The 26,125-nt window shown below is 55.0% G+C and overlaps 2 protein-coding genes across 4 annotated transcripts in view; one reads left to right on the plus strand and one right to left on the minus strand.

Moving 5' to 3' along the window:
- Nucleotides 1-9,864, plus strand: part of RYR1 (ryanodine receptor 1) — a 109,761-nt gene extending 99,897 nt beyond the window's left edge. For both annotated transcript variants that reach the window (XM_045987235.1, XM_045987236.1), the window contains 12 exons: nucleotides 662-913; nucleotides 1,758-1,888; nucleotides 3,633-3,675; nucleotides 5,034-5,164; nucleotides 5,268-5,328; nucleotides 5,774-5,920; nucleotides 6,197-6,331; nucleotides 8,453-8,609; nucleotides 9,000-9,064; nucleotides 9,160-9,260; nucleotides 9,437-9,488; nucleotides 9,633-9,864. In XM_045987235.1, coding sequence (XP_045843191.1) covers nucleotides 662-913; nucleotides 1,758-1,888; nucleotides 3,633-3,675; nucleotides 5,034-5,164; nucleotides 5,268-5,328; nucleotides 5,774-5,920; nucleotides 6,197-6,331; nucleotides 8,453-8,609; nucleotides 9,000-9,064; nucleotides 9,160-9,260; nucleotides 9,437-9,488; nucleotides 9,633-9,728 — 1,371 coding nt within the window. In that variant the 3' untranslated portion in view covers nucleotides 9,729-9,864. The remainder of the gene's footprint in view (nucleotides 1-661; nucleotides 914-1,757; nucleotides 1,889-3,632; nucleotides 3,676-5,033; nucleotides 5,165-5,267; nucleotides 5,329-5,773; nucleotides 5,921-6,196; nucleotides 6,332-8,452; nucleotides 8,610-8,999; nucleotides 9,065-9,159; nucleotides 9,261-9,436; nucleotides 9,489-9,632) is intronic.
- Nucleotides 9,865-9,965: 101 nt separating this feature from the next.
- MAP4K1 (mitogen-activated protein kinase kinase kinase kinase 1) lies at nucleotides 9,966-25,692 on the minus strand. 2 transcript variants are annotated; one of them, XM_045987237.1, is made up of 31 exons: nucleotides 25,458-25,689; nucleotides 25,230-25,287; nucleotides 25,027-25,117; nucleotides 24,252-24,316; nucleotides 22,681-22,736; nucleotides 22,505-22,552; nucleotides 22,290-22,332; nucleotides 22,121-22,193; nucleotides 21,639-21,770; nucleotides 21,168-21,230; nucleotides 20,991-21,072; nucleotides 20,446-20,562; nucleotides 20,130-20,208; nucleotides 19,545-19,603; nucleotides 19,424-19,467; nucleotides 19,299-19,343; nucleotides 18,567-18,609; nucleotides 18,013-18,175; nucleotides 17,834-17,916; nucleotides 17,374-17,458; nucleotides 16,151-16,227; nucleotides 16,001-16,061; nucleotides 14,911-15,019; nucleotides 14,768-14,826; nucleotides 14,474-14,577; nucleotides 13,758-13,932; nucleotides 13,419-13,481; nucleotides 13,142-13,231; nucleotides 12,988-13,058; nucleotides 12,278-12,333; nucleotides 9,966-10,144 (listed from the first exon to the last, which is right to left on the minus strand). In XM_045987237.1, exons 1-31 carry the CDS (start codon nucleotides 25,554-25,556, stop codon nucleotides 10,075-10,077), a joined length of 2,463 nt encoding a protein of 820 aa, XP_045843193.1. In that variant the 5' UTR covers nucleotides 25,557-25,689; the 3' UTR covers nucleotides 9,966-10,074. The 2 variants fall into 2 exon arrangements, with proteins under 2 accessions (XP_045843193.1, XP_045843194.1); XM_045987238.1 differs by lacking the exon at nucleotides 13,419-13,481 and having other exon boundaries at nucleotides 25,458-25,692.
- Between the last annotated feature and the right edge of the window lie 433 nt (nucleotides 25,693-26,125).

The following is a 26,125-nucleotide window of genomic DNA, read 5'->3' on the forward strand; positions in this document are numbered from 1 at the left end:
TGCTTTCTCATAAGCTAAGGAGAAATCTGCGGGGAGGAGGAAATGCGCAGCTTATGGGATGGAAGGAAAGGGCTCAGAACCAGACCTCCTGAGAGACAGAAGGGCCCTTGGGTTCTTACCAGAGATCTAGATAACAGGACCGCTAGATAACAGTCTAGCTCACTTCTGTGGGATCGAATCCCAGCTCCACCACCCACTGGCTGTATGATGTTAGGCAAGGGCCTTAACCTCATTGCCCCTCAGTTTTTTCATCTGTAAAATGGGACACTGACAGTGTCTGTCTCTGAGAGCTATGGGGCTTACAAGAGGATTAGCATGTGCAAAGCCCTTAGAATGGTACTTGGCATATAGAAAGTGCTGCGTAAACATCAGCTATGCCTAATTTTAGCATTCGTGTTAATATTGGTGATCAGTCTCTGCAAGGATCTGCTGCCAAGCAGAATCAGCTCCAATGTCTTCCTGTCAGTTCAATAGTCAGATTCCCAGGACAGAGTCTGATTTGCTAGTCAGGGTTCCAGGTCCATCCCTCAGCTTGACTGACAGTCTCACCGAAGTAGCATCTGACTCTGCGCCACTGCCCCCAGCCTCAGAAATGGAGGCTGTCAAGTGTGTTCATGGCTTCTGGGTGTGACCGGCCCTGACCGACCTCTGCCCCCTTCAGGTCTCAGACTCTCCACCAGGGGAGGACGACGTGGAGGGCTCAGCAGCTGGGGACCTGTCAGGTGCAGGGTCTGGTGGTGGCTCTGGCTGGGGCTCGGGAGCCGGCGAGGAAGCGGAGGGTGACGAGGATGAGAACATGGTGTACTACTTCCTGGAGGAGAGCACCGGCTACATGGAGCCCGCCTTGCGCTGTCTGAGCCTGCTCCATACGCTGGTGGCTTTCCTCTGCATCATTGGCTACAACTGCCTCAAGGTGGGTTAAGACGGCGGTTCTGGGGCAGGGGCTCATTGGGCAGGGAGAGGTACTGGGCCACTGCGAGGGTCTAGGGCATGGGTGGGGCGATCTCCCATGGCTATTGGGACAGAGGGGGCCTGGGACTTGAGTAAGGGCTGCAGGAGCTGGGTACAAGATTGGGGTCTTCAGCAAGGACAGTATTCAAACCCAGAACTCATGTGAGTCACAGGTGAGGAGCCAGGGCCTGGGACCACGTTAATTTCTGGATCAAGAGGCAGACTTTGTCACAGTGACTAATATTTTCTGTATACTGATCAGCTGGTGAATGAAGGCTCATGAATGAAGGCTCGTGGGGGGTCTGTGGGGTTTCGGGTGTGACATGGACGCTAACAGGGGAGTGTGGATTCTGAAGTAACAATGCCCAAGGTTTGTGATGCCCCAGAGACATGTTACGAGAGCTTCAATTTGGGTTCCAATGGGTCAGTCTGAACCAATCTTGATGCTTTACTGTTGGAGGAATAGAGTTCTTTTGGATCAGAACTTTTGCATATGCTGTTCCCTCTGCCTGGAATCCTTTCCCTCACTTCCAGCTCCTTTTGCCTGCCTCTGTTTTATTCATTCCCCCCTCCCTTGGGGAAGCCCCAGCCTCCTTCAGGCACCACTTCCGTGCTCTCGTGACTTGCTCCTATCCCAGCCCTGACCCACCTGCCCACCTTTCCCCACGACTGCCCTGATTGCTCTGGGGAGGCTCCCCAGACGTGGGGTCTCCCTGGTGCCAGCAAGATCTCCCGCTTCCCACTGAGGATGTGGTCTCCTCCTCCAATGCCTGACACCCACCCCTGTGCCTCCCTGCACGATCCAGGTGCCTTTGGTGATCTTTAAACGGGAGAAAGAGCTGGCCCGAAAGCTGGAGTTTGACGGCCTCTACATCACAGAGCAGCCTGAGGATGACGACGTGAAGGGCCAGTGGGACCGGCTGGTGCTCAACACGCCGTAAGGCCCGGGCCCCCACCTCGGGGTTGGTGGAGAGCACAGAGTTGGGTTTCCACTCCAGGCCAGGCCTGGGCCTCAGAAGCCCGAGGTTCTGGTCACTGCCACTCCTGACTCAATTTCCCCAAGCCTCAGTCTTCTCCGTAATATGGGCAAATTTTCCGCATGTTAGAGTACCTATGGGGGCGCTGGTGACACTTGGAGATCCCCCGGGGCCAAACCTCAGAGATTCCGGTTCAGTGAGTCTGGGACAGGGCCCAGGGACCTGCATTTAAACCCTGCCCCGACGTGTGATTCTTACCCAGCTGCCATGAGTAGGCGATAGGAAATCACTTGGTTTTTAAATTGACCTCAGAGAGGGAACAAGGTATGTGAGAGTGATGTGGTGTGACTCCAGACCCCCAAATTGCACTCCCAGCCCCCTCTGGCCCCAACTCCCCACCCCTGCCATCAAGTCCCATGAACATGTGTTCATACAGTGGGGCCATGTCATCTCTAGAATAAGAACACCAGGTCAGGTTCAAAGCCTGGGTTGGCCACACCCCAGCTGGGAATTCTCAGTCAAGTCACTTAGCCTCTCTATGCCTCCATTTCTGAATCTGTAAAAGGAGGGTAAATAATAGCACTGAGGATCTTGTAATGAAAAAATGAATTCGTGTAGTTTCTGAGGCACAGTGAGTCCTGGATAAGTGTTGGAAGTTATTTTATTATGGGGTCCTGCCCAGAAGAGGTGGTTCAAGGAAGGGAGAGAAGCCACACCAAGGACATCCTATGCTCTCATTGTCACCATCAAAGGCACGTCTAACCTCTACACATTCAAGTGCACACACTTCACAGAGTAAGGGAGAAACATCTGTTTATTTTTTTAAAATTTTATTTATTTATCTGAGAGGTGGGGAGGGGCAGAGGAGAAGGGAGAGGGACAAGCATATTCCACACCAAGCACAGAACCCGATGCAGGGCTTGATCCCAGGCCCCCGAGATCATGACCTGAGCCAAAACCAAGAATTGGAGGCTTAACCAACTGAGCCATGAGGCGCCCCGGAAACATCTGTTTAAAGTTGTGTCTGCTCAAGACCTTGACCTCTAAATACCATTTCCCACAAAAAGGAACCAAGCTCCTTGGAGAAGCAGCAAATTTCAGGGCTGGGGTGGGGACATGCAGCCAGCCGGGGTTACCTTGTGTCACGGAGCAAGGATGTGCTTAGTGGAAAGCAGCATCCAGAAGGGGCTCCCGCTGGACAGATCGGGACAGTCTGAGCCTCGGGAAGGAGAGGAAGTGCCACAGATCGAAACACATCAAATAGGTCTGAACTCATGGATTCATGATAACCCTCCATGCCCAAACCAACAAAACTCATTCCCCTCCTTGGCAGGATTTTAGGGCATCAGCCTGTGAATATGAAAACTGGTAACTAATGGGCTAGAATCATCATCCAATGAACTTACCCCAAACAGAGGGTAGTTTTGTCTCTTCTGCACCTCCCGCCTCCGCGTGCAAGCCTGCTGCCTCCCGCGGGCCCCACCAACATGGCGTTGGGGTCATGGTTGGTCTGGGGCAAACTTCCCCTGGCATGAGGTCTCTAGACCCTGATTCTTAGGGGGACGCAGCCCTGCTGAGCGGGGTTCCCTGTGTGAAAATTGTTGGAACTTCCGCCCACCCTGGCCTGGCTGGTGGCTCCTGGCCCTTCCCACCCTAATATCTCTGGGTCTCGGTCTCTCTCTCTCTCTCTCTCTCTCTCGACAGGTCTTTCCCCAGCAACTACTGGGATAAGTTTGTCAAGCGGAAGGTGAGGACATGAATTGGGAGGTGGCAGGGCCTCCTGGGCGGGTTGATTTGTTTTGTTTTGTTTTGTTTTTACCATTTTATTTATTTATTTGACAGACAGAGATCACAAGTAGGCAGAAAGGCAGATAGAGGGAGGGGGGAAGCAGCCTCCCTGCTGAGCAGAGAGCCCGATGTGGGGCTCAATCCCAGGACCCTGAGATCATGACCTGAGTTGAAGGCAGAGGCTTAACCCACTGAGCCACGCAGGCGCCCCAACTGGGTGGGGTCTCTTGCTGCCACCTGGATGTGCCCGCCCTGACAAGCAGTCGCTTTATGTGCACCCCTGGGCAAGGGGTTTTGGCTACCTCAGTTTGCCCATCTGGAAATGGGCACAATAATCCCACCTCCCTCTGTGATGACATGATATGTGGAACGAATGCAGCAGAGTACCCGGCTCGGAATGAGGACCCAATAAGTATTAGTTAAGAGGGAGGAAGTGAAGCGCACAGACTCCGGAGTTGGACTGCCTGCTGTTCTGCCCCTAGCTGTGTTGGCCTTTCTGTGCCTCGGTTTCCCTCAGATTCAAAGTGGGGTCATCGTAAGAGGGCTGACCCCACAGGTAGTTGTGAAGATTACATGGGCTCCTGCATGAGCAGTATCTGGCACCAAGGAAAATTAGATCCTTCATTCACTCAACAAACATTTATTGAGCACCTGCTTTGTGCCCAGAATTGCTTTAGGGGGCTGGAATCCAGCTGTAAACACAACACTCAGGCTGTCAAGACAGATGCTGAGCACATTTATAGGGTTTACGTGGTGATAAGTGTTGTACAAGAAAAAAAGTGAAGAGGGGAGTGTGTGTGTGTGTATGTGTGTGTGTGTGTGTGTGTGTGTGTGTTGGCCAGGCTTAGGCAGGAAAGGACACACCAGTTAATGAAGTGAAAGGGTGACTTAGGTAGAAATCTGGGGGGAGTGTCCTAGGCAGGAGGAAGAGCCAATGCAAAGGCCCTGAGGTAGCAATGTGTCTGGTATATTTGAGGAGCTGCGAGGAGGTCTGTGTGGCTGGAGCAGAGTGAATGAGGAGGGTGAGGAGGGGAAGATAAGTTCACAGATGACAGAGACCCAATTATATAGGGTTTCTTGACTACCAATCTGACCATAATAAATTATCCCTATGAATTTGGCTAATGAATCAACTGAAACTTTATCACTCTTGGACCTTCCCCCTGGGCATCTGAAGAAAGCTCTAGCCCTTCTCTCCAGAAAGATGCACCCCAATTTCTCACACAAAGTTCAGAGTGTCCCCAGCCTCACCCCATGCAGGCTGTGGCCCTCCCCGACTCCAGCCATGTCCTCACCGCCACATGCTCCCTTATGCAGGTCCTGGACAAGCATGGGGACATCTACGGGCGAGAGCGGATCGCCGAGCTGCTGGGCATGGATCTGGCCACACTGGAGATCACAGCCCACAACGAGCGAAAGCCCGAACCACCACCGGGGTTGCTCACCTGGTGAGTCGGGGACCAGCCTGCAGGGGCCTGGGGTGGCCAGGGAAGGTGGCCAGGGTCTGAGCATCAGGCATCTGGCCATTCCTCTTCCTCCCGCCCTGCACAGGCTCATGTCCATTGACATCAAGTACCAGATCTGGAAGTTTGGGGTCATCTTCACAGACAATGTGAGGAAGGGCCCATCGGTGGGGAAGGAACTACAGGAGAAGGGCCTTTGGGGGGCTGGGGCTCCCAGAACCCCAAACCGGGGATTGGCTCCTGAGCCCCTGTGCACCTCAGTCTGTGAAGGCCCCTGCCTGCCCCCCCCCCAGGCCCCTTGTCCCTCGGGTGCTCTTGAATTCTCAGACTATGTCCTTCAGCAAAGGATTCCCTCTGCCCCGGGGATGGCTTCTCACCCAGAGTGCTCCAGATCCTCCAAATACTCCCTAAGCAGACATGACACCCTGACCCCCAGAACACTCCCATTCCTCTCAAATGTTCCCGGGCTTCCTGTTCCCATAGTGCTCCCTAACCCCCCAAGTGCCCCTTGACCCTCATGAGCACTCCCTGACCCTCTGAGTGCTCCCCACGAGTCCCGCACGCTCCCTAACCCCTGACCCTGTGTGCCCACAGTCTTTCCTATATCTGGGCTGGTACATGGTGATGTCCCTACTGGGACACTACAACAACTTCTTCTTTGCTGCCCACCTCCTGGACATTGCCATGGGGGTCAAGACACTGCGAACCATCCTCTCCTCCGTCACCCATAATGGGAAGCAGGTGTGCGGAGGACCTGACTGAGGGCTGTGAGCCTGGCGGGGATGAGCTGGTAGTCTGAGTAGGGGTGGGTGAGGAGGCAGGGTTGGGTGGTTCCCGTGAGGAGGGGCGAGGCTGGGTGGGCTGAGCCAGGGTGGGTGTGCATGGTGGGACTGGGGAGGGAGGGCCACACTGGCTGACAGTTGCGGGGCAGGGGTGGGGGGCCCGGGAGGCTGGGCCTGGGGAGGGGCAGGCTGAGCCTGGAGCTGACAGCGCCCCCCCCACCCCGTGCGCCCCCAGCTGGTGATGACCGTGGGCCTCCTGGCGGTGGTTGTCTACCTCTACACCGTGGTGGCCTTCAACTTCTTCCGCAAGTTCTACAACAAGAGTGAGGATGAGGACGAGCCTGACATGAAGTGTGACGACATGATGACGGTGAGCCCCTCCCCCCGGGAGCTCGAGGGCTCTTAGCGCTCCCATCTGTCAAGGGGGTTAATAGGAGAACCCACCTCGCAGATTTACCGTGGGGGCCTTTGAACGGCGCCAGACACACAGTCAGTGCTCAGTAAGCGTTCGCTGCCATTATCGTGTTAATTTGAGCCTTTTTTTTTTTTAAGATTTTATGTATTTATTTGACAGACAGATTACAGGTAGGCAGAGAGGCAGGCAGAGAGAGAGGAAGGGAAGCAGGCTCAGGACCCTGGGATCATGACCTGAGCCGAAGGCACAGGTCCCACTGAGCCACCCAGGCACCCCTATTTGAGTCTTTAAAGCTATTATTGTTGGAAAGGTGCTAACACATTGTGCCCCTGTCGCTCAAGAGCCGTAAGATTTGGGGTGGTCTGCCCAACCTCCCCATGCTCTGGTGTCCTCCCCATAAAATGCATGTGTCATAACAGTGCCTGCAGCCAACGGCTGATTGTAGGGCTCCGTGGAGCTCCCTCAAAAGCCTTACAGTGGCGCCTGGTGTGTATTAAGTATTGTGTAGGTGTTAGCTACTCTCATCGAGATCTATGAAAGTTTCCCCCAGGGGCGGCTCTGTAGGTGGAGCAAGTATGTGGTTCTTGATCTCAGGGTTGTAAGTTCGAGCCCCAGGTTGGGTGTAGAGATTACTTTAAAAAAAAAAAAGAGGGCGCCTGGGTGGCTCAGTGGTTTAAGCCGCTGCCTTCGGCTCAGGTCATGATCTCAGGGTCCTGGGATCGAGTCCCACATTGGGCTCTCTGCACTGAAGGGAGTCTGCTTCCCTCTCACTCTCTCTGCCTGCCTCTCTGCCTACTTGTGATCTCTCTCTGTCAAAATTAATAAATAAAATCTTTTAAAAAAATAAATAAAAAATAAAAAAAAAGAAAGAAGGAGAAGATTTCACCCAAAGCATCAGCATGCATGCTTGTTTATACGTTCTCTTTTATTCTGATAATGGTGGTCATGACCCAGACTGAGCTGCGCCTATGGAGGCATGGGCCACAGTGGAGAAGCATGATCTCAGGGCAATTGCACAAGATGTCCTGTACTCTGGTGCCTTGCTTTCAGGACACAGTCCAGCCCTTCAGCCTGACCTTTGAGGCCCCGCCAGACCTAGTCTTGCCACGCATAGCCCTGGTCCCACCACAGCCACCAGCCTGAACTCTTAACCGAGACACAGGGTTCTCTCACTTCCTGGGGACACAGAAAGAACAAGTGGAAAATCTTTCGCAAGTGTCAGGCAGACCGTGCCCCCTCCTCACTCAGAACCTTCTTGTAGCTCTCTAGTGCTATGTGATAAAATCGAATCCCTCCCCCTGGTTCACAACACCAGGGAAAAGCCAGCTTTACCTGAGTCTAACCACAGTCTCTCTTGCTTTTTGCTCCTGGGCTGCCTGTCCTCTTTCGGTTCCCCTAAGACCATGTGTTTCCTCCCACCCAAACCCTTAGCATCTGACATTCTCTCCTTCTTCCACCACAGGCCCCATGTCCACGCCCCTCTCTCACTTGACACGTCACCTTTCAACTTAAATGCTGCCTCCTACAGGAAGCCCTCCCCAACCATCAGCTGGCCTCATTTCTCTCCCTGCTCTTGCTTACTGGAGCTCTGTTTTCTAGCCTCACTGAACCTCTTTCAGTTCCTCCTGGGAGCACAATGTCTTCTTTGCTCCCCAGCGGTGACGTAACACATGTGGTTTTCTCTGCCTGGAACACTTTCTCCCACCTAACACCTCCTTCAAGTTCCAGCTCTCACATGTCCCCTCTTCTAAGGAAGTCCAGCCTGATCACCCTGACTGAGTCAGTCTTTCGAAGCTTCAAAGCTTCCTGTGCTCCCTCTGTTTCTCCCCTGATCGCCCTGTGCTTCCCCCACCCTGGCTCTGCTCCCTCTGCCTGTGTCCTCCCTATCACAGCTATGATCACTTCTGGCCTGTCACTATCTGATGCCATGTTTGTGAGCCCTGGGAGGGCAGGGCCCAGAGCTGGCTCAGTCACTGCTGTGTCTGCCCGTCCCCTCAGTCCAGGGCCCTGGAGGTACTTGGAGAATGTCGGATGATAGAATGTATGACCAGTATGCTTGTCACCCCCCCGACACAGTGTTACCTGTTTCACATGTACGTGGGTGTCCGAGCCGGTGGGGGCATCGGGGATGAGATTGAGGATCCAGCAGGCGATGAATATGAGCTGTACCGAGTGGTCTTCGATATCACCTTCTTCTTCTTTGTCATCGTCATCCTGCTGGCCATCATCCAAGGTCAGTGCTGGTCAAGGTTGTGAGAGTGGGGACAGACTGTCTCCTTGAAGAGTGTAGTCGGCTTGGACTCATATCCTGGCTCTGCCTCTTCCTACTGTGAGACTTTAGGCAAGTCACCTCTCTGGGCCTCGGTTTTTCCATCTGCAAATGAGGATATTCACGATCCTAACCTCGCAGGGTTACTGTGAGAATTAAGTTAATTCCTAGGTGTTTTGCTCATAATAAGTGCTCAATAAACACTAGGTGTTATTATCTTCAGGAAGCAGGGATAAGATGAGGGAGATCGTGGGTGGGAGGCAAGGCTCAGAGGTAGGTAGCCCGAAGAGGGAGGAGTCTGGGCTGGGTCGGAGTTTGGGCACTGACTCGCACCTACCGCACCTGCCGCGGTAGGTCTGATTATTGACGCTTTTGGCGAGCTCCGAGACCAACAAGAGCAAGTGAAGGAAGATATGGAGGTAGGTCGAGTCTGGGGGCGACCAGAGGGAATCCGGACCCCCGGGGGGGAAGGCGTTGAATGGGCCGGAATTCTAATGTCCCCCGCCACCCATAGACCAAGTGCTTCATCTGCGGGATCGGCAGCGATTACTTTGATACGACACCGCACGGGTTCGAGACCCACACGCTAGAGGAGCACAACCTGGCCAATTACATGTGAGCACGGGCCGGTTGGCCAATCAGAGGGGTGGGGCGTGGCCACCGACAGCGAGGGGCGTGGTACTGGGCATCGGCCAGTTAGGTGTGGTATCTGGGTGGGTGGCTTCCCAGCCAGCCAATCAGGAGAAAGTTAGGGTAATCCTGACCTATCTCCGCTGCCCTCCCCGCCTCAGGTTTTTCCTGATGTATCTGATAAATAAGGACGAGACGGAACACACGGGCCAGGTAAGGGGGTAGTAATGGGAGGACCGCGGGCAGGGACATGGAGTTTTAATAAAAGGTCAAGCAGCAGGTGGCAGTAAGAAGCTCATGTCAGCATGAGCATTTGAAGATGTGACCAACCAATTCTTCCCCATGCCCCAACTCTAGGAGTCTTATGTCTGGAAGATGTACCAAGAGAGATGTTGGGACTTCTTCCCAGCTGGCGATTGTTTCCGCAAGCAGTATGAGGACCAGCTTAGCTGAGACCCCCAGCTGGCCCTTCACCCCCAACCTCAAGTGCCTTATTCTCACAAGTCCCTTAGCCCCCAAACACTCCCCCGAAGACAGCTGGGGGACATGACCATGTACTGGAGAAGTAAAGTCTCTGCTATACCCTAGACATCACTGTGTTGGGTTCTTGACATTTTGGGGATGGTGGGTGGGTGGACATCCAGGAATTCCGCCCTCCCTTCTCCCCTTCAGAAGAACAAGATGACCGCAGAGGCTGGAGTCATGTTTATTGGGAGACAAGTGGGTGTCACAACCACTAATGTATGTCTGTTGGGGATGGGGGCCCAGGGCATGGTTCCCAATACCCCCCCCCAGGGACTCATTCCTGGATGTAGAGGTTGCTGGGGGCAGTGGGGTCATCTGCTGGGCGTGTCTCCACCACCACAGGCCTGGGGAAGGAGGAGAGAAGTCAGTTCATTCGTTCATTTGTTCATCCATTCATCCGCAAAGGAGCAACAGCGGTTTGCCAGCACAGTGCTGGGCTACCGCAGCCACGGTCTCCACCACTGAGGACGGGAGACCAGTCTAGAAAGGGAGACCACCATGACCCAGTGAATTACATGAGTGCAAAACAGCATGGAAACCTATCCCAAAGGGTCAGCCAAGGTGGCCCAAAGATGGTGGAGGGCCTCCTGGGTGGCTCAGTTAAGCGTCTGCCTTCAGCTCTGGCCATGATCTCCGTCCTGGGATCAAGCCCCGCGTTGGGCTTCCTGTTCAGCGGGGAGTCTGCTTCTCTCTCTCTTTCTCCCTCTGCCCATCTCCACTGTTCCTTCTCTCTCTCTCTCAAATAAATAAATGAAATCTTAAAAAAGAAAAACAATAAATGGTGGAGCCTCAAAAAGGCTCAGGAGGGAACTTGGTGAAAGGTCAGGGAAGGGTGTTCTGGGCAGAGAACAACCTGGAAAAAGGCTTTGAGGTGGGAGAGAGTTTGGGACTTGGCTGCAGAAGTCAAAGTCTTGTGGGCTGTGGCCAGGACTGAGTATTTATCTTGAGGCCACAGGACTTTTAAACGGGGGGAGGGGGGTGACGCAATGGAACTTAGATTTTAAAAGGCCTCTCTGGCATGTCAAAAGGTCACGAGAGACCCTTGAAGGGGCTCTCACTGGGTAAATGTGGGAGGTCTTGTGCCTCGAAGTAAATAATGATAGGAATAGATTATAATCCCCCAGAATAAAATGGAAATCCACGAGGCTGTGCTAAGTACACACACACACACACACACACACACACACACACACACACACAACGGAGAAGGGACAGATCATCCCCACAGTAGCATACCAGCTAGTAAGTGCAGAAATAGACATTCACCATTTAGTAACTATCCTCATAATATATTCAGGCAAAAATCAGCAATAGATGCTAAAACCAGGAGGTGAAAGTCTGGTGGGAAACAGTAATATTTATACCCTCTCAACAAATCACCCCAAAAGATACTTATTAATACAAAAAGTGACTTTATAGTGGAGAAACCGGGCTGACTCCACCCTACCCAAATGCTCAAAGATTGTCCGGTAATGGGACAAAGGGATGTGACCTCGTGATAGGATGCACTGAGAAGGGCACGCCATCACATCTGCAGTATTCCTGCTCAAAATGCTTAGCCTGAAAACCTCAAACCCAACTGAAGGACATTCTGGAAAACAACCTTCCTGTACTCTTTAAAAGTATCAACGTCCTGAAAAACAAAGAAAGCCCGAAGAATTGTCCCAGGCTAAAGAGGAAAGAAACCTGACTCCTACATGCAGCCTATCATCCAGAAAAAAAGGTAGTATTTTTTGGTTATAAAGAGTATCATCGGGAGCCACCTGGGTGGCTCAGGTCATGATCCCTGAGTCCCGAGATGGAGCCCCGTGTTGGGCTCCCCGCTCAGTGGGGAGTCTGCTTCTCCCTCTGCCCCTCACCTCACTCGTGCTTTCTCTCCTTCACTTGCTCTCAAATACATAAAATCTTTCTTTAAAAAAAAAGCATCATTGGGGCAACTGGTGAGACCTGAATGGGTGTGGATTAGAAGGTAGTGTTGTCTTGTGCTAGTTCCCTCATTCAGGCAGCTGCACTGTGGTCTGCGAGAGGAGGTCTTTGCTTTGATTTAGGAGACAATTCACACCCAAACAGTCAGAAAAAATTATATACATATGAAAGAGGAAGATCAAGCAAACATGGTAAAAATAAAAAACACGCAAACCCCTCCCCCCCCCAAACAACCAAAAAGTTAACATCTGGGGAATCTGGATGAAGGAAGGGGATACAAGAATTTAAAATTATTTTTTAAATTTATTTTTGCAACTTCTCTGTGAGTCTAAAGTTTTGCCAAGATAAACAGTGAAAATAAAAATTAAAAAACAAAAATGTCCCCTCGGCTGCTGTGGGGGAGTGGACTATAAGTGGCAGAGATAGAAGCAAGGAGACCTGGAAAGAGAATGTCCAGGCCAAAGACACAGGTGGCTAGAGACATCTTAAGACACCTGTCCACATCAGAGGCCCTCCTCCCAGGTTCTGTGTCCCCTTCCCCACGTCCATACCTGGGGGAGCCAAGCAGACGGAAGGTGAGAGTGGGGTCTCTCAGCTCCTGCAACAGCTGGGGAAAAGGTGTGTGTGTCAGTATCTAGAAGACTCTTCCCCTCTCAAAGAGAATACAGGGGTGAGTGTCTCTGAACTTCTAGTCTTGGGTCCAGAAATAATCATTCTTGCTAACACCATTCACCAGTTCTGTGATCCACACAACCAAGTTGCTTTACCTCTCTGTGCCTCGATTACTCACCTGGGAAATCATAGGACCTTCCTGATGGGTGCTCGAGAAGATGAAATAAAATACAAACATACAGGGCAGCATCTGACGCATAGTTCTATGAGCTAAGTACCATTTTTCACTCCGTTTTCCAGCTGAGAAGGTGAAGTCAGTTGCTTAAGGTCAACCAGCTGGATTCCAACCCCGGCAGTCTGCTCATGCTCTTAACCACCCGCATATCTCTCTAGTGAGCCCCACTTTATAGTTGGGAGACCGAGGCTCAGAGAGAAGCAGAATCTCTTGCATGAGATCACACAGTGGCCTGGAATGAGCTCTGGACCCGAGAGACCCTGAGGTATATGGAAGAGGACCTGTCTGCACTGAGACGGGAGGGAGCTTCTTAGAGCCCCACACCCTGACTCAGTCCTCCGGGTCCATCTGGGGAACTGGAAGACCCGCATGGGAGGGGCAGGGTTACGGCCGCATTCAGATGGAGACGCTTACCTGGTCTGAGCCTGGAGCCCACACCTGCACTCCATGCTTCCAAAAGGCCTGGAGGCGACCCCCCACCATAGCTGGGAGGAAAGCAGAGCCCGTTACACTTGGGTGTCACCGAGCATCCACTCGGAGCCCAGGGCCCTCCCGTCCCTGCACCTACCCACGGCTTCCACCGCCTCAGTCATGGGGATCTCTGGAGTTCGAAGCCCCCGGACTGGGGCTCCCTCCGGGGTCACCAACTTCAGAGACCCTAGGAGAGGGTAGAGAGCGGGTTTTAAAAGCAAGGCTAGGAAGGGCGGACTGCTGAGAGACTGAACAATAAATTCATTGAGAAGCAAAGCAGGAGGCAGGCAAGGCCTAGAGGGGTTCAGCAGCACAGGGTCTGCAAGGTGGGGATCCAGGAACAGTGGAGGAAAGAGAGGGAGGAGGCTCCTTACCGTCCATCAACACCATCACCTTGTCTTCCTCTACCTGGGTCACCTGCACCGGTCCCCTGTGCTCTATTTGACAGGAGAAGTTCAAAAAGCCCATTCCTCTGGGTTCTGCCTTCCTCCGCTAGGCACCCCTTCCATTCCCAAGCCCCAGGCTAACACCGGCCCGTCACGAGGCTGGGCTGGTCCTCACGCTCACCAGCTGTACATTGTATAGACCCACCGCTCTTCCCCTCGCCCAGGTTCAACCCCTTTCCCAACCACACCTCCGGGCTAAAGCACCGCCCAGCCGCCCAGCCCCACCCCTCCCAGCAGCCCCGCTCCCAGCGAGCCCGCCCCACTCACCTGTGCTCATCTCGCCCAGCCAGCAGGAGAGCGCGCCGAAGCGCACGGTGTGGAAGAGCACCGACTTCGCCGGCTGCCCCGGGCTCACGCCGATGCAGACGGCGGGCAGCTCAGAGCCTGGCCCGGTCAGTAGCGCGAACACTGGAAGGGGCGTCGGGAGCGGGAACAGCACCTGCTGCAGGCCGCACAGGGAGGGGCGGGCTCAGAGGAGGCGCGGGGCGGGGCCTACGAGGGGCGGAGCCTCGGGGGCGAGCCCGCAGGGGGTTTCCCAAGGGTTGCCTGGGCTCTGGGTTTGGAGGGATGCAGTCTAGAAACTTCAGGGAGTGAGAGCCCAGAGGAGTGAGGTGGTGCCAACTTAGAAATGGACAAATGTGCCCTTAGAGTTGGCGTGGCTTCTGTTAGGGTCGTGCCGCCCTCATGCCAGAAAGGCAAGGCCCCCGGAGGGCCAACCTCAAAGGCAGCAAAGTCTCCTTGGACTCAAAGGATCTCAGTGGGGTCTCCTTGGAGACCCGAGGGCATGGACATAGGGCCTGTGGGTGAGAGGCGGAGCTTAAGGGTCAGGCAGGCCCCCGGAGTGTGAGCCTCCGGCGCCTCCCGCACGTGGGCGGGGCCTCGGGTGGAAGCGGAGCTTCTCTAAGCTCTCGGCAGAAGCAGAACGAGTGAGAGGCCCTAGCCACTGAACCTCACAGAGTCCCCAGCCTCTGCAGGCCCCCTACCCGGACCAGCAGGAACTTGTTCATGGGCTGGTACCACTGAAGCAGGACCACAGACGTCTCCAATGCCCCGCACAGGAACGGACCCCCCGAGCTTGCACCCTCCGCTGTGGAGGTGGGTAGGGATGGGTTAGGGTCAATCCTCTCTCCCCTTCCCAACCCCCCACCCCCGAAAAGGGCACACATCTCTCCCAGACTCTGGACAGCCGGCCTTAACTCTCGAGTAGATGCAGCCCAAGCCCCGCCCCTGCCCCCGCCCCGCCCCCTTCATATCCACCTAGCTGGGATCTCTCTCACCCACGCAGCAAGCTCGGCACCCTTTGGTGTCCTGGATCTTGGTGGAGACCATGTTTTTCCTGCAGAAGAAGGGAGGCGTAAATGCAGAGGGACGGCAGGAAGGGGGGATCCCAGGGGACTGTGGAGCCACTGGGGGTTGGTACCTCGCCAATAGCCGATGGGGGCTAATGTGAGCGATAGGGCTTCCCGCTCTGGTCTCCTTTCGTTCCAGCAGGCCCAGGATACTATGTGAATACAGGTGGGGGGTCTTTCCTGCAGTATGGGTGTGTGTAGGGGGGAAGCAGGCTGTTATAGGTCACCAGACACTCACGGTCCCTGTCCCTTCGCTTGGCCCCATCCCTTTGAAACTCCCAAGGCTCCAAGTCTCAGGCATTTTTGTTTATTCCTTTTTCGCTCGATATATTTTAAATGTGCGCCCTAGGCCAGGCACCGCGCTGGGCTCGGGTGAACCATGAATGAATTAAATATGTTACCTCTCCTCCTGCGCTTGGAGCCACCTGCGAACCTAGGGACACTTAACCAGTCAGATGAAGTGACACACATTGCGCAGTTTAAGAGGTAACCGATCTAGAATTCTCCTAAAGGTGTGGTCAAGCAGCCTGTTTGGCTTGGGGTTCCCCCATAGATGAGAAATTCTCTTAGACAAAATGTTTATAAAACAATAACACGAATTTTTAATCTCTAACTCCTCACTCATGCTATTTTAGTAAAGTGTGGGGAAAGTTTTTTTTTTAATATTTCATTTATGTATTTCACAAAGAGATCACAAGCAGGCAGAAAGGCAGGCAGAGAGAGAGGGGGGAAGCAGGCTCCCCACTGAGCAGAGAGCCCGATCCTGGGGCTCAATCCCAGGACCCTGAGATTATGACCCGAGCCTCGAAAGCAGAGGCTTAACCCACTGAGCCACCCAGGTGCCCCTGGAGTAAGTTCTACTTGGCATCTGAACATGAAGGAAATGTAAAGACTCCCTGTAGACCTTACCTCAAAACTGATTGGAGGTGGGACTATTGTGAACCCCATTGTACAGGTAGGGAAACTGAGACTCGGGGAGCAAGTCCCCCAGTGAAAAAGTGGCTGGGATTTTTAACTGTGGGCTCTGTGAAGGGGGGGGGGCGTATGGTTTTTTTTTGGTTTTTGTTTTTTCCCAGCTGTGTCCATTTACCTCCCAACCCCCTGACTCTCAACCCTTTAACTTCTGATCCCCCCCTCCTCCCACCCAACCCACAGCCAGACCTGAGAGAGACATGAGGACATTGTTGATGGAGTACACCCAGGTAGTCCGGCTGGGAAAGAGCTGCAGAGAATTGAGGAGATGGCTCCCATTAGACCCCAGCACCCCCCAACTCCAGCCCCTTGCCCTTGGTCCCCAGGTTCTGTGCTCACCATCTCCAGTGTGGCCTCCTGATCATTCCGGTTCAAGATGAAAATGCCTTCCTCTGCCCCCAGGAGCAGGTGCTGGTCTGTGGGGACAGACACAAGGCCACTGGGACCTACCTCACCCTGGGGGGCCTCCCCAACCCCTACCTGTCTGACCCCAAACACTGGTAGTCTGTCCCCCAGCCCTGACCCTCAGTTCTCTCTTATCCCCATACTGACATTCCCAGCCTCTATTTCTCCAAATGTGAACTCAAACCCTAACCCAGTCCCCTGAGCTGGTCTCATTCTCACCTATGTCTCATGCTTGGGCCCATACATCCAGCAAATCCTGACCCCCGCCCCCTCACTTTTGACCCAACATTAGTCATGCTTCCCCAGATAGCCCTCTGAGTTCTGTCCTTCTGCCTTCCCAGTTCTTGTCCCCAGCTGCTAATTTGTCTCAACACTGATCCTCAAACTCCGGCTCTCTGAAAGGTGGCTTTTTCTTTGTCCAGTGTGCCACCCTCAAATTCTAATGCTGTGTTTTCTTTAATGATTTTTAGCAATTTTTAAAAAGATTTTATTTTTAGGGGCGCCTGGGTTGCTCAGTGAGTTAAAGCCTCTTCTTTCAGCTCAGGTCATGATCTCGGGGTCCTGGGATCGAGCCCCACATCGGGCTCTCTGCTCAGCGGCCAGCCTGTCCCCCCCCCCCACGCCTGCCTATCTGCCTACTTGTAATCTCTCTCTCTCTGTCAAATAAATAAATTTTTAAGTAATCTCTACACCCAACATGGGGCTCAAACTTACAACCCTGAGATCAAAGGCCACCTGCTCTACTGATGGAGCCAGCCAGGTGCCCCTAATGCTGTTTCTTTAACATTGACCTCACACTGACCTTGTCTCTTCATCCCCAAACTCTTCCCTTTTTGTGTTTCCGTCCCCCAAACTCCCAAACCCCAAAATGTGGATCCCAACCTCTCTACCATTAACCTCTCACTGAGGTTAATGGGGTCCAACTGTACCCCATCTCAGATTCCAAACTCAGACCTTTCTGTTCTCTCTGACATTCCTGGCCCCTGAACTCTTATTTTCCTAGTTTTCACCCTCAAATCACTTTACTCTACCTATCTCTGATCTGCAAACCCCAACTGTAACCCCAGTCTTTGGTCCTGCCTCAGCTCTGCCCCTCCCCTGTTCCTGCCTCAGTGCCTCCATTAAGGCCCCTCCCCACCCCCTCTCTGAGAGCCCACCCTTGGTGGAGGGGTGTGTCCAGGCAGCTGTGCTGTGGATCCGGAGTGGGCAGCCATTGAACAACTTCACGAGAAGGGCACATCCCTAGGCAGGCCCCAGGAGCAGAGCAGCAGATCCAGCAAAAGGAAGGAGGGGACAGGAAGGTGCAGTGGTTAAGACTCTGACCCAAGACACCCAGCATGCAAATCCCACCTGTCTCCCCAAAGCTTTATCACCTCTGCAAGCTATGTATCCCTCTCTGCCTGTTTCCCCATCTGTGAAACGGGGGACAATGCCTATCTCTGTGATCCCTACCTACATCTGTGAAGGGTGACACCACACAGGACATGAGGTCAGTGTCACCCCCAAGGCTGGGCTCACCGAGTGTCACCTTCCATCATTATCATTATCATTATCACCCACCCTCAGGCATCCCAGTCCCATCCCGGGGTTGTGAATCCTCGGTACAGCCCGGCTCACCCTTCTCTTCATCTTTTCCTTTTTCGGCGGTAACAATGGGGGCTGATCAGGCTCTGGGGGGGTTGGGTTCCAGAGTGAGGGTTCTGAGACAGGGTGGGGGAAAAAAATCAGCCCCCAAAGGCCCCTCCCACCCCAACACACACACCCCTGCCCACCTCCTGCCCTAGCCTGCCCATTACCTGAATGGGCAGTTAGGTGGGGGCTGCGGGTGGCCAGGGGAGGCCCGAGGTGAGGGGTTCGGGGGGGAGGCCCGCTGGCACAGCGGACCAGCACCCCCGGGCTCAGCTGTCCGTCATCCCCGGTGCCCCCGGGCCCTTCGTCTGATGGAGAACGGAACTTGGGCTATGGAGATTGAGGAGGAATGGGTGAAGGGACATGAGGAGATCCCGAGAGAGAGTGCCCTGCCTCCTCCAGAACTAATGTTGGCCGTTGGTTGTGGCTCACCCTCCTCTCCCAGGCATCAACCCTGACCTCTCTCCCCACCCCCACCCACCACCAACACACTGCAGCAGCTAAAGGCTTAATGCCGAAGTGCTTTGTGCTGGGGGCTCCCAGGACCAGTGCCCATCTGGCTAAATACTTTGAATCCCACCCCTGGGTTCAAGGATGCTGCTTCCAGATCCCAGAGTGCTCAGGATCCAGCCTCCCAGACTCCAGCCTTAGAGGGCGCAGTATCCCAGCATCTAAGGACCCTGGCGCCCAGCACCCAGCTCCAGTGGGCCCAGGGCCTTACCTTGGGAGGCAGGGGAGGAGGTGTGGCCTCTGCAGGGGTGGGGCTGGAACAAAAAGATGGGGTGAGTTGGGGGGGTTGTCGGTAACAAGGACTGGGGGTGGTTTGCCACTGGAGGGCTGAGGTCAGGAGGGCCGGGGCTGACTGGGTCTGGGCTGGAGCTGAGGATTAGAGCCCTCAGAGGCACGGTGATGCTGGCAACATAGATGCCAAGTGGCAGGTGTGGACAGTGCCTCCAGCTGGAATTTCGCGATGCCGATCTCGGGAGCTGGGGGGGAGGGCGGGCAGGTTCCCACTCGGGGGCTGGGCACCGCCCGTGAACCCACTGCAGTGGAGATGTGCAGAAGGGATGGGCGGGGGCAGGGCTGACTATTGCCCCCCACCCAGGGTGGGGTCTCAGTCGGGGGTCCGGTGTGGGGCAAGTTCCCAGGGCGGGGAAGAGGCCGAGGAAGGCTGGGCTCTGAGGGTTCAGGCTGGCATCTGAGCAGCATCGGGGAGCTGGGGCTCCGGCCACGGTGGAGGGTCCGGGGCTCAGCTGGGGTGGCGCCAGGGGTTGGCTTGGGGAGGTAGAGTGGGAGCCGGGCCAGAGAGGGGGTGAAGGAGTGTCGGGGGGTCTGGGGATGAGTGGCGGAAGGCCAGCAGGGGCTGAGGTCAGGGTTGGGATGGAAGGGAGATGGCGGCTATAGGAAGATGGGGCGGGTGAGGGCTGGTGGGGCGGGGCCAGGCCTCTCATACATGTCCACGTCATCGTAGTCATCGTCGGACTCTGACAGCTGCCTCCTGAGGAGTGACAGGCATGACCCTCAGGTGCTTCCCCAACATGTCCCAGCCCCCTCCCCTCCACACTGAGGGTCCCTGACCTCGGGCTGCTGCTCCTGAAGTCTCCAGGGGGCTGTAAGTGGGCCTGTGGACAGTCAAAGGTCAGCGGTGCCTAGGGGGAGGGGAGGGCGCCCGAGGCGAGGGCAAGGAGAGACCTCTCACCGTGTGGGCTATGGGTCTGGACTCCATCGCTCTGAGCTTCCGGAACTCCATGTGCCGCCCTGGAAGGGGGGAGGGTAACACAGTGAGCTGAGGAGACGAAAATGGGGTGGGGGTGGCTTCGGAGTCAAGATCTTAGGACTGGAGCTATCATAGGGGGAAGGGTCTTGGTTTCCAGGGGTCTCATTTGGGAGGGTCAAGGTTTGGGACCAGGGAGGTGGAGCTCAAAGTTATAGAGCGTTTATTTTCAGGGTTCATTTGGGTATTGGGGATGTGAGAGCGATTTCAGAGGGCTCTTTGGGTGTCCTGGTGTTATGGGAAGACTCATGGGTTCTGCCTGCAGGTCACCAAATAAGGGGGTCTCTGCAGTAATTTTGTAGGTCAGGCGGTGATGAGGTTTTCTAGAGTCTCTTGCAGGGTCCAAGAGTGACTAGAGTCTCTGAGGGTCTGTGTGGAAGTGACGAAGGTCTCCAGGGGCAATCATGAAATCAGACAGTGCTGAGGGTCTCTGGCAGAATCATGGGGTGGGGGGGGTCTCACATCTATTATAGGGTCACGGATTCCCAAGCTTCAGGATTCTCTACTCACGACAGCAGTCAGCATCTGGGATCCCTAGAGAGCTGGCCCGGTGGGTGGACCGGATCCGCCGAGGGACGGCAGGGGGCACCTGGGCAGAGGGGCAGCTCAGGGCCACAGCCTTCTGGCACCGCCACCACCCTGTGGGCCCGACTGGGAGCCTCTGGCTCTCCCGTACCCCTCTGTTACCCCCAGCCCTGCACCAAACCCTGCCTCCATCCTCTGTTTTTTCCTTTGGAGAGAGGCAGCAGGAAGGTGCTCCAGGCAGGGGGCGCAGCCTGAGCAAAGTCCGGGAGGCTCCATCTTTGTTGGCCAAGGGTGCCCTTACCTCAGGCTCCTCATCTTCAATCTCGACCACGGGGGCCCCCTTCCCTGGATTCCTCAGTTTGTCAAGAAGATCTAGGATCAGGCCTCTATTTAGCCTGGGCTGGGACACCAGCTGATGCTAGAGAGGGGAGGAGGGGGTCAGCAGACAGAGGGCTGGTGTCAGGGAGAGGCTGGGGCAGGGGCCTGAGAACCGGTCTAAGGGAATCTAGTGGGGAAGGTGCCAACTGACAGGGAAGACCGGGAACTCTGGGGAACTGAGACTGGGGAATTTTACAGGGTTGGAAGGGATTAGAAGGATCTAGAATTCCCAGCAGGGGCAAATGGAGAATTCCAGGGGTGTCTTAGAGGGGACTGGGCTTCCCCTGGAATTCCAGAGTATACCCAGGAATGGGTCTGGAGACCGTGGGGAATTTGTGAGTTTTAACAACTCAGGGTATCTTGGCAAAAGGCCTGGGGTACAATTTGGAGAATCTTGGGGAGGTCCTGGGGGAATTCTGGGGGTAAGAGTTTGGGAGGGGCTCTTTAGGGAAGAGAGGGGTGGTTTACACTGAGCATCTTGGTGGCGTTGGGCCGTTTCTTGGGGTTCTTAGTGAGGGTGACTTTGATAAAGTTGTGGAAGGCAGCCGACCTTGGGAAGAAAAAGCCAAGTTCTGGGGTGAGGAGACCAGAAACTCTCCCATCAGACCCTCGGTCCTGGCTCTGCCCTCCCTCCCCATGTCCTACCATTTGCCTTTTTCTTTTAGCCTGGGGGGCTGGTAGCCACTCTTTGTCATGAGGAAGAGAACTCTAGAAAAGTAAGGAGAGAACATGCTGTTTAGACCCCAATGGGGGGGGGGTCAGACCTCATGGCTCAAAGGGTCCCCCATAGCACTGACATCAGCAGAGAGCAAAGCAAGGGACAGAACCAGAATGGGGTTCAGGATTTACAGTGCACTGGGATGCCACTTCTGGGGGACTCTGTCTGTTACATGACAGCTACAGCACCTATGACAGGAGCCTCCAGATCGGGAGTCCCTGTGATGGGGGGGGGGGGGGTTCCTGCTGTGGAGGGGTGAAGAAAAGGCTTTCTGGGTTGAGATGATCCTTGGGGTTCTCAGATTGAGCTGTGAAGAAGGGGTATCTCCTGTAGGCAGGGGGGGCAGTGATCAGGGTCAGGGTTGGGGGGTACTGGGGGTACCGACCAGGCCTGGCTACCTGAGGGGGTGCACGTCAAACAGCGGCGGCTGCAGCTCGGCCAGTTCGATGGCTGTAATTCCCAGGGACCAGATGTCACACAGCTCATTGTATCCCCCCTTCAGGGCCACGGCTGCCACTTCTGGAGCCATCCTGGGGGGCAGAGACTCTCAGCCAGGGGTGACACCAGGAGGGGAAGGGGGTGACACATGGGTGCAGGGGGCAGGAATGAGAGAGAAAGGAAAATGGCACACAGAGAGAACCAGATGCACAGAAACATCAAGATGAAGGGAGAGATAGGAATAAAGACAGACACAGGGAGGTTGAGACAGAGACGGAGATGGAGGGATGAGAAGAAACATCAACACAAAGAGAACCTAGGCAAAAGAAAACTCAAGAAAGAGCCAAAAGTAAGAACACTGGGAAGGAGATTCCCAGTGACCCAGGTGGGGACAGCCACCGCCCCCCATTGCACCCCCAGCTGCCCACCAGGCATCCCTCACCAGTAGGGTGTCCCAATGAAAGAGAGGCGTCGAGCCAGCGTGGCCCCAATCTGGGCCGAGATACCAAAGTCAGCTGGAGGTCAAGAGAGAGAGACACATAGTGACCTGAGGTGCCCTATTCCCTTGGCCCCCAGCCAGTCCCCTCCCCAGCGCCGCCCACCACACTCACCCAGTCTGACCTCCCCAGCATCATTGATAAGGATGTTGGCTCCCTGGGGACAGAGGGGGAAATGAGAGGCTGTCAGAGACACCCCTCCCAGCCCAACGCTGCCTCCAGGCCCTGGCCCCACAGCTCCACACCACCCTGAGTCCTCCAAACACCACTTAGTCTCCTGGGCATCCCCCACCCCACCCACCAAGGCCACTTTTCTGCCCCAAGACCACCTTGATGTCCCGGTGTATCTTCTTCTGTGAGTGCAGATAGGCAAGTCCCTGGGAAGAGGGGTGGACAGGGGGGCTGTGAGTGCCTAGGGGTGGGAGCAGGGAGGAGGCAGGAGGGAGGAGGGAGGAGGGAGGAGGGAGGGCCCTGCCCCAGCCCGGCCCACCTGTTCTCTCCTCACCTGGAGCACTTCCCGGCAGACATAGCTAATCTGGAGCTCTGACAGGGGTCCTGTCACTGCAAAGGTCACACCAGTGGCTTTGGGTGGGAACCAGGAAAGCTGGTCCCGGGAGACGCTAGCCCCCACCCACACTGGCTGAGAGGGTGCCACATGGGGAGGGGGGAACAGATGAGACAAGTGGGAGGGGGAGATGGAGTGACAGCGACCAATGCAGGGAACCAGAGGCCAGAGGGAGACAGATTCATTCAACAGATATTTACGGTGTCCACTGGGTGCCAGGCACTGTCGTGGGCACTGGGGAGACAGCTGTGGACAAAAGACACAGAGATCCCTGCCCGTGTGGAGAGAACATTCCAGTCGGGGCAACGGACTGTAAACAACATAACTACAGCACAGCCCCCAAGATGCTAATAAATAGCAAGAAGAAAACTAAAGTGAAAAAGAATAACAGGAAGTATGTGTGGGAAGGGGGTATGACATTTTACCGGGTGGTCGGCAAATTCTACTCTGAGAAGGTGGCAGGGTGAAGATGTGATCAGTCCAGCTCAGAGAGGAACAGAAGAGCTAGTGCAAAGGCCCAGTGGGGGAGAGGGCCCCGTGGGTTTGGAAAGCAGCAAAGTGGGTGGAGCAGAGTGGGGGTGGGGGAGAAAAGTGGTAGGAGGTGAGTCTGGCAGCTTGGGTACAGGTGGGAGTCACCCTGGGGAGCTCGGGCTTCTCTTTGGGGGGAGTGTTCTGAGCAGGGGGTGATGGGAGTTTGCAAAATGAGAAAAGGCAGAGGAACATGGATACTGACACACACACACAGATAATGAGAGAGAAACAGAAAGACAGAGAAATGGGAACAGATTCAAAGTGAGACCCAAAAGCATGAAGAAAGCCTGAGAAAGAGAGAGACACAGAGGTGGAGAGAGAATGATACACAACAGACAGAAGGAGTCAGAGACCAGGTCTGCTAGACCAGCTGGGTGAACCACTTCCTCTCTGAGGGCCTCAGTTTCCCCCTGGTGACCTAATGTGGAATTTCTTCTTTGTGTGACGTTTGAGATCTTGGGTTCACGGAGAGAGAGAGGAGGCCAAAGACAGAGGTGGCCGTGAAAGCTGGAGAGGTGATCAGAGGTCCCTCCCATCCCCAGCCTCAAATTTTCCAAAAGAGCAAGAAGCAGGCTGAGAAAGAGAGAGAGAGAGAGAGAGAGAAGAAGAGAGAGTCAGGAATTCATTCACTCGTCAATGAAAATGTGGACCCAATTCTGGGCCAAAAAATGCAGAAATACTCAAACACTGAACGGACACATTAGTGAGAAAATGCCAACAGAGGAAGATGGGAGAGGAAAACAGAGGGCATGACTGCATGCAGAGATGGTGGCTAGACTGTCAAGTGCTAGAGGGAAGGGCCCAGGGCCCACTCGGTCACCATAGAATTCCCAGAACCAACCAGGCCAGGCCTGCGCCCAGATCAGGGCTCCTCACAGGAAATGTGGACCAGAAAGACGGTCCCAGAAGACACAACCCCAGAGAGATAGGAGGGGCGGAGGAGGGGGTGCTGCCTGGATCCCCCTTGCCCTTCCTCTCACCTTGGTAGATGTCCTGGAGAGAACCAGCCCCACAGAATTCCATGCATATCCAGAACTTCTGAAGCCTTCAATTCAAGAGTAGTAAGAACAACCGTAATCAGTCGTCACTGGTGGGTGAACCCCGGCTCACTGTCTGTCTCATTCCACCTCAACAAGAACTTTAACGTAACAGCGGTCATCCACCTCCCCTTGTCCACCAGAGAGAGATCATCCCACTTCCGTTTTACAGGTGGGAAAGTTGAGGCTCAAAGAGGAAATGAATGTTCGGGGTCAACTGGACCGAAACCCACGTCTTTGGACACAACCCACCAGGACTCCTAACTCTGCTAACCGATGGGAACCCAGAAGACAGGGCAGATATCTTCCAAGTTGGAGGCGGTTCAGTGGAACAAAGGGACCCAGGGTGCCAGGTCTGGGGGGACAGCGATTATTACTGGGGTATCTGGGATATTAATTTAGGGGTCTGGGGATTTAGGGAATTAAGGGAGCAGAGAATGGAACTGGGGGGCCTGAATGGCAGGATGATGAAAGATTAGTTTTGGGGGACTTGCTTTCAGGTTTGGTTACTATGAAGGGATTGCTTTTGGGGATCCCTGCTCAGAAACAGGAATCCTGGACTGCAGATTACATCAGAGAACACTCTGGTCAGAAAAGGGGGACTTCAGATTGGGGGAGCCCAGTTTAAAATGGGAGTCCAGGAATAGAGGTCAGGAATGCGGGTTCTGGGCGGGGGGGGGGTCAGGCATGGCCCCAGGGCAGGTTTGAGGCTCATCACCAGAGATAACTCCCATGGTAGGCCACGATGTTGGCATGCCGGCAAGTTTTCAAGATGAGGATTTCCTTCTGGAGTGTGGAAACATCATCGTCTGTACGGAGGAACAGGAAAGAAAAGGCCGCTGCAGGGAGGGCCTATGGGGGAGGCATCCCGGTGACCCGAGAGGAGGGTCGGGGTTGGGGAGGGAGCGCCCGCGTCCTCACCAGGCTCCATCTTCACCATCTTCACTGCCACCAGGTCCCCCGTCACCTTGTCTCGAGCCTTGTGAAGGGGAAGTTGGCAGTCAGGCAGGCTCCATTCGCCTGAGTTCCAACTCAGCATCTCTGAGCCCCAGCCAAGGACTGGGATCCTCTCTCATCCCCTTCCCCTCTTGGGCCTCATCCCCAGGGCTCGCCGGTCCGAGGGTGATGGAGAAGGAGGGGTGTCCTCACCTTGAAGACTTCTCCATAGGTGCCGCCACCCAGCCGCTGCAGCAGGTCATAGTGATCCCGGGGGTCCCTGTTAAAGATGTCGGGATCCACGAGGTCCATTCCTGGGGGCTGGAGCTGGGCCTGCGCCCAGGGGCCAGCAGGGCCTCAGGGCTCGAGTGTGGCACCTCCCTCCCTCCCCACACGTCCTGCACCCTGCACCCGCCTTGCCTTGCCTCCACCGGCTGTGGCCTCCCCCCTCCCCACTCTCGCTTCCTGCCCCAGCACAGGGCTGTGCAGCCGGCTCCACCCCCTGTCCCCTGGGCCCTGAGAGCCTGTGAGGGGCAGCTTGCCTTGGGACCCAGGGGACCCCCCTCTTCCACCTCCAGGGCCCAGGGCTGAATGTAAACCAGATGCAAACTATCTTGTGATCTGGGTTGGGGGAGAGAGGAGGGCCTGCCCTGGCACCCCCTCCCGCGTCCTGGGCGGTGGCTAAAAACCACAGTTGAAACTCTGCTGAGTGTTTGAGGGTTTGGCCGCCGTCCGGAGATGGATGGTAGGCCTGCCCAGGAGTGCCCATGCCCTGGATATGCCCGTTCCCTAGGGTACATATATACAACTTGGCCGTACCCACCAATGTACCCACTGTGTGCAGACCAGTAGACACGCACATGACTGGATACCCGTGTGCA

This window comes from Meles meles, chromosome 19 (genome assembly GCF_922984935.1).
Source record: "Meles meles chromosome 19, mMelMel3.1 paternal haplotype, whole genome shotgun sequence".
Taxonomy (NCBI): domain Eukaryota; kingdom Metazoa; phylum Chordata; class Mammalia; order Carnivora; family Mustelidae; genus Meles; species Meles meles.

Coding starts and splice junctions, on each gene's coding strand:
- MAP4K1 (XM_045987237.1), bottom strand. CDS start 25,556: ATGGACCTCGTGGATCCCGACATCTTTAACAGGGACCCCCGGGATCAC. Junction 25,288..25,457: donor CCTATGGAGAAGTCTTCAAG/GTGAGGACACCC, acceptor CCCCTTCACAAG/GCTCGAGACAAGGTGACGGG. Junction 25,118..25,229: donor GATGGTGAAGATGGAGCCTG/GTGAGGACGCGG, acceptor TCCTCCGTACAG/ACGATGATGTTTCCACACTC.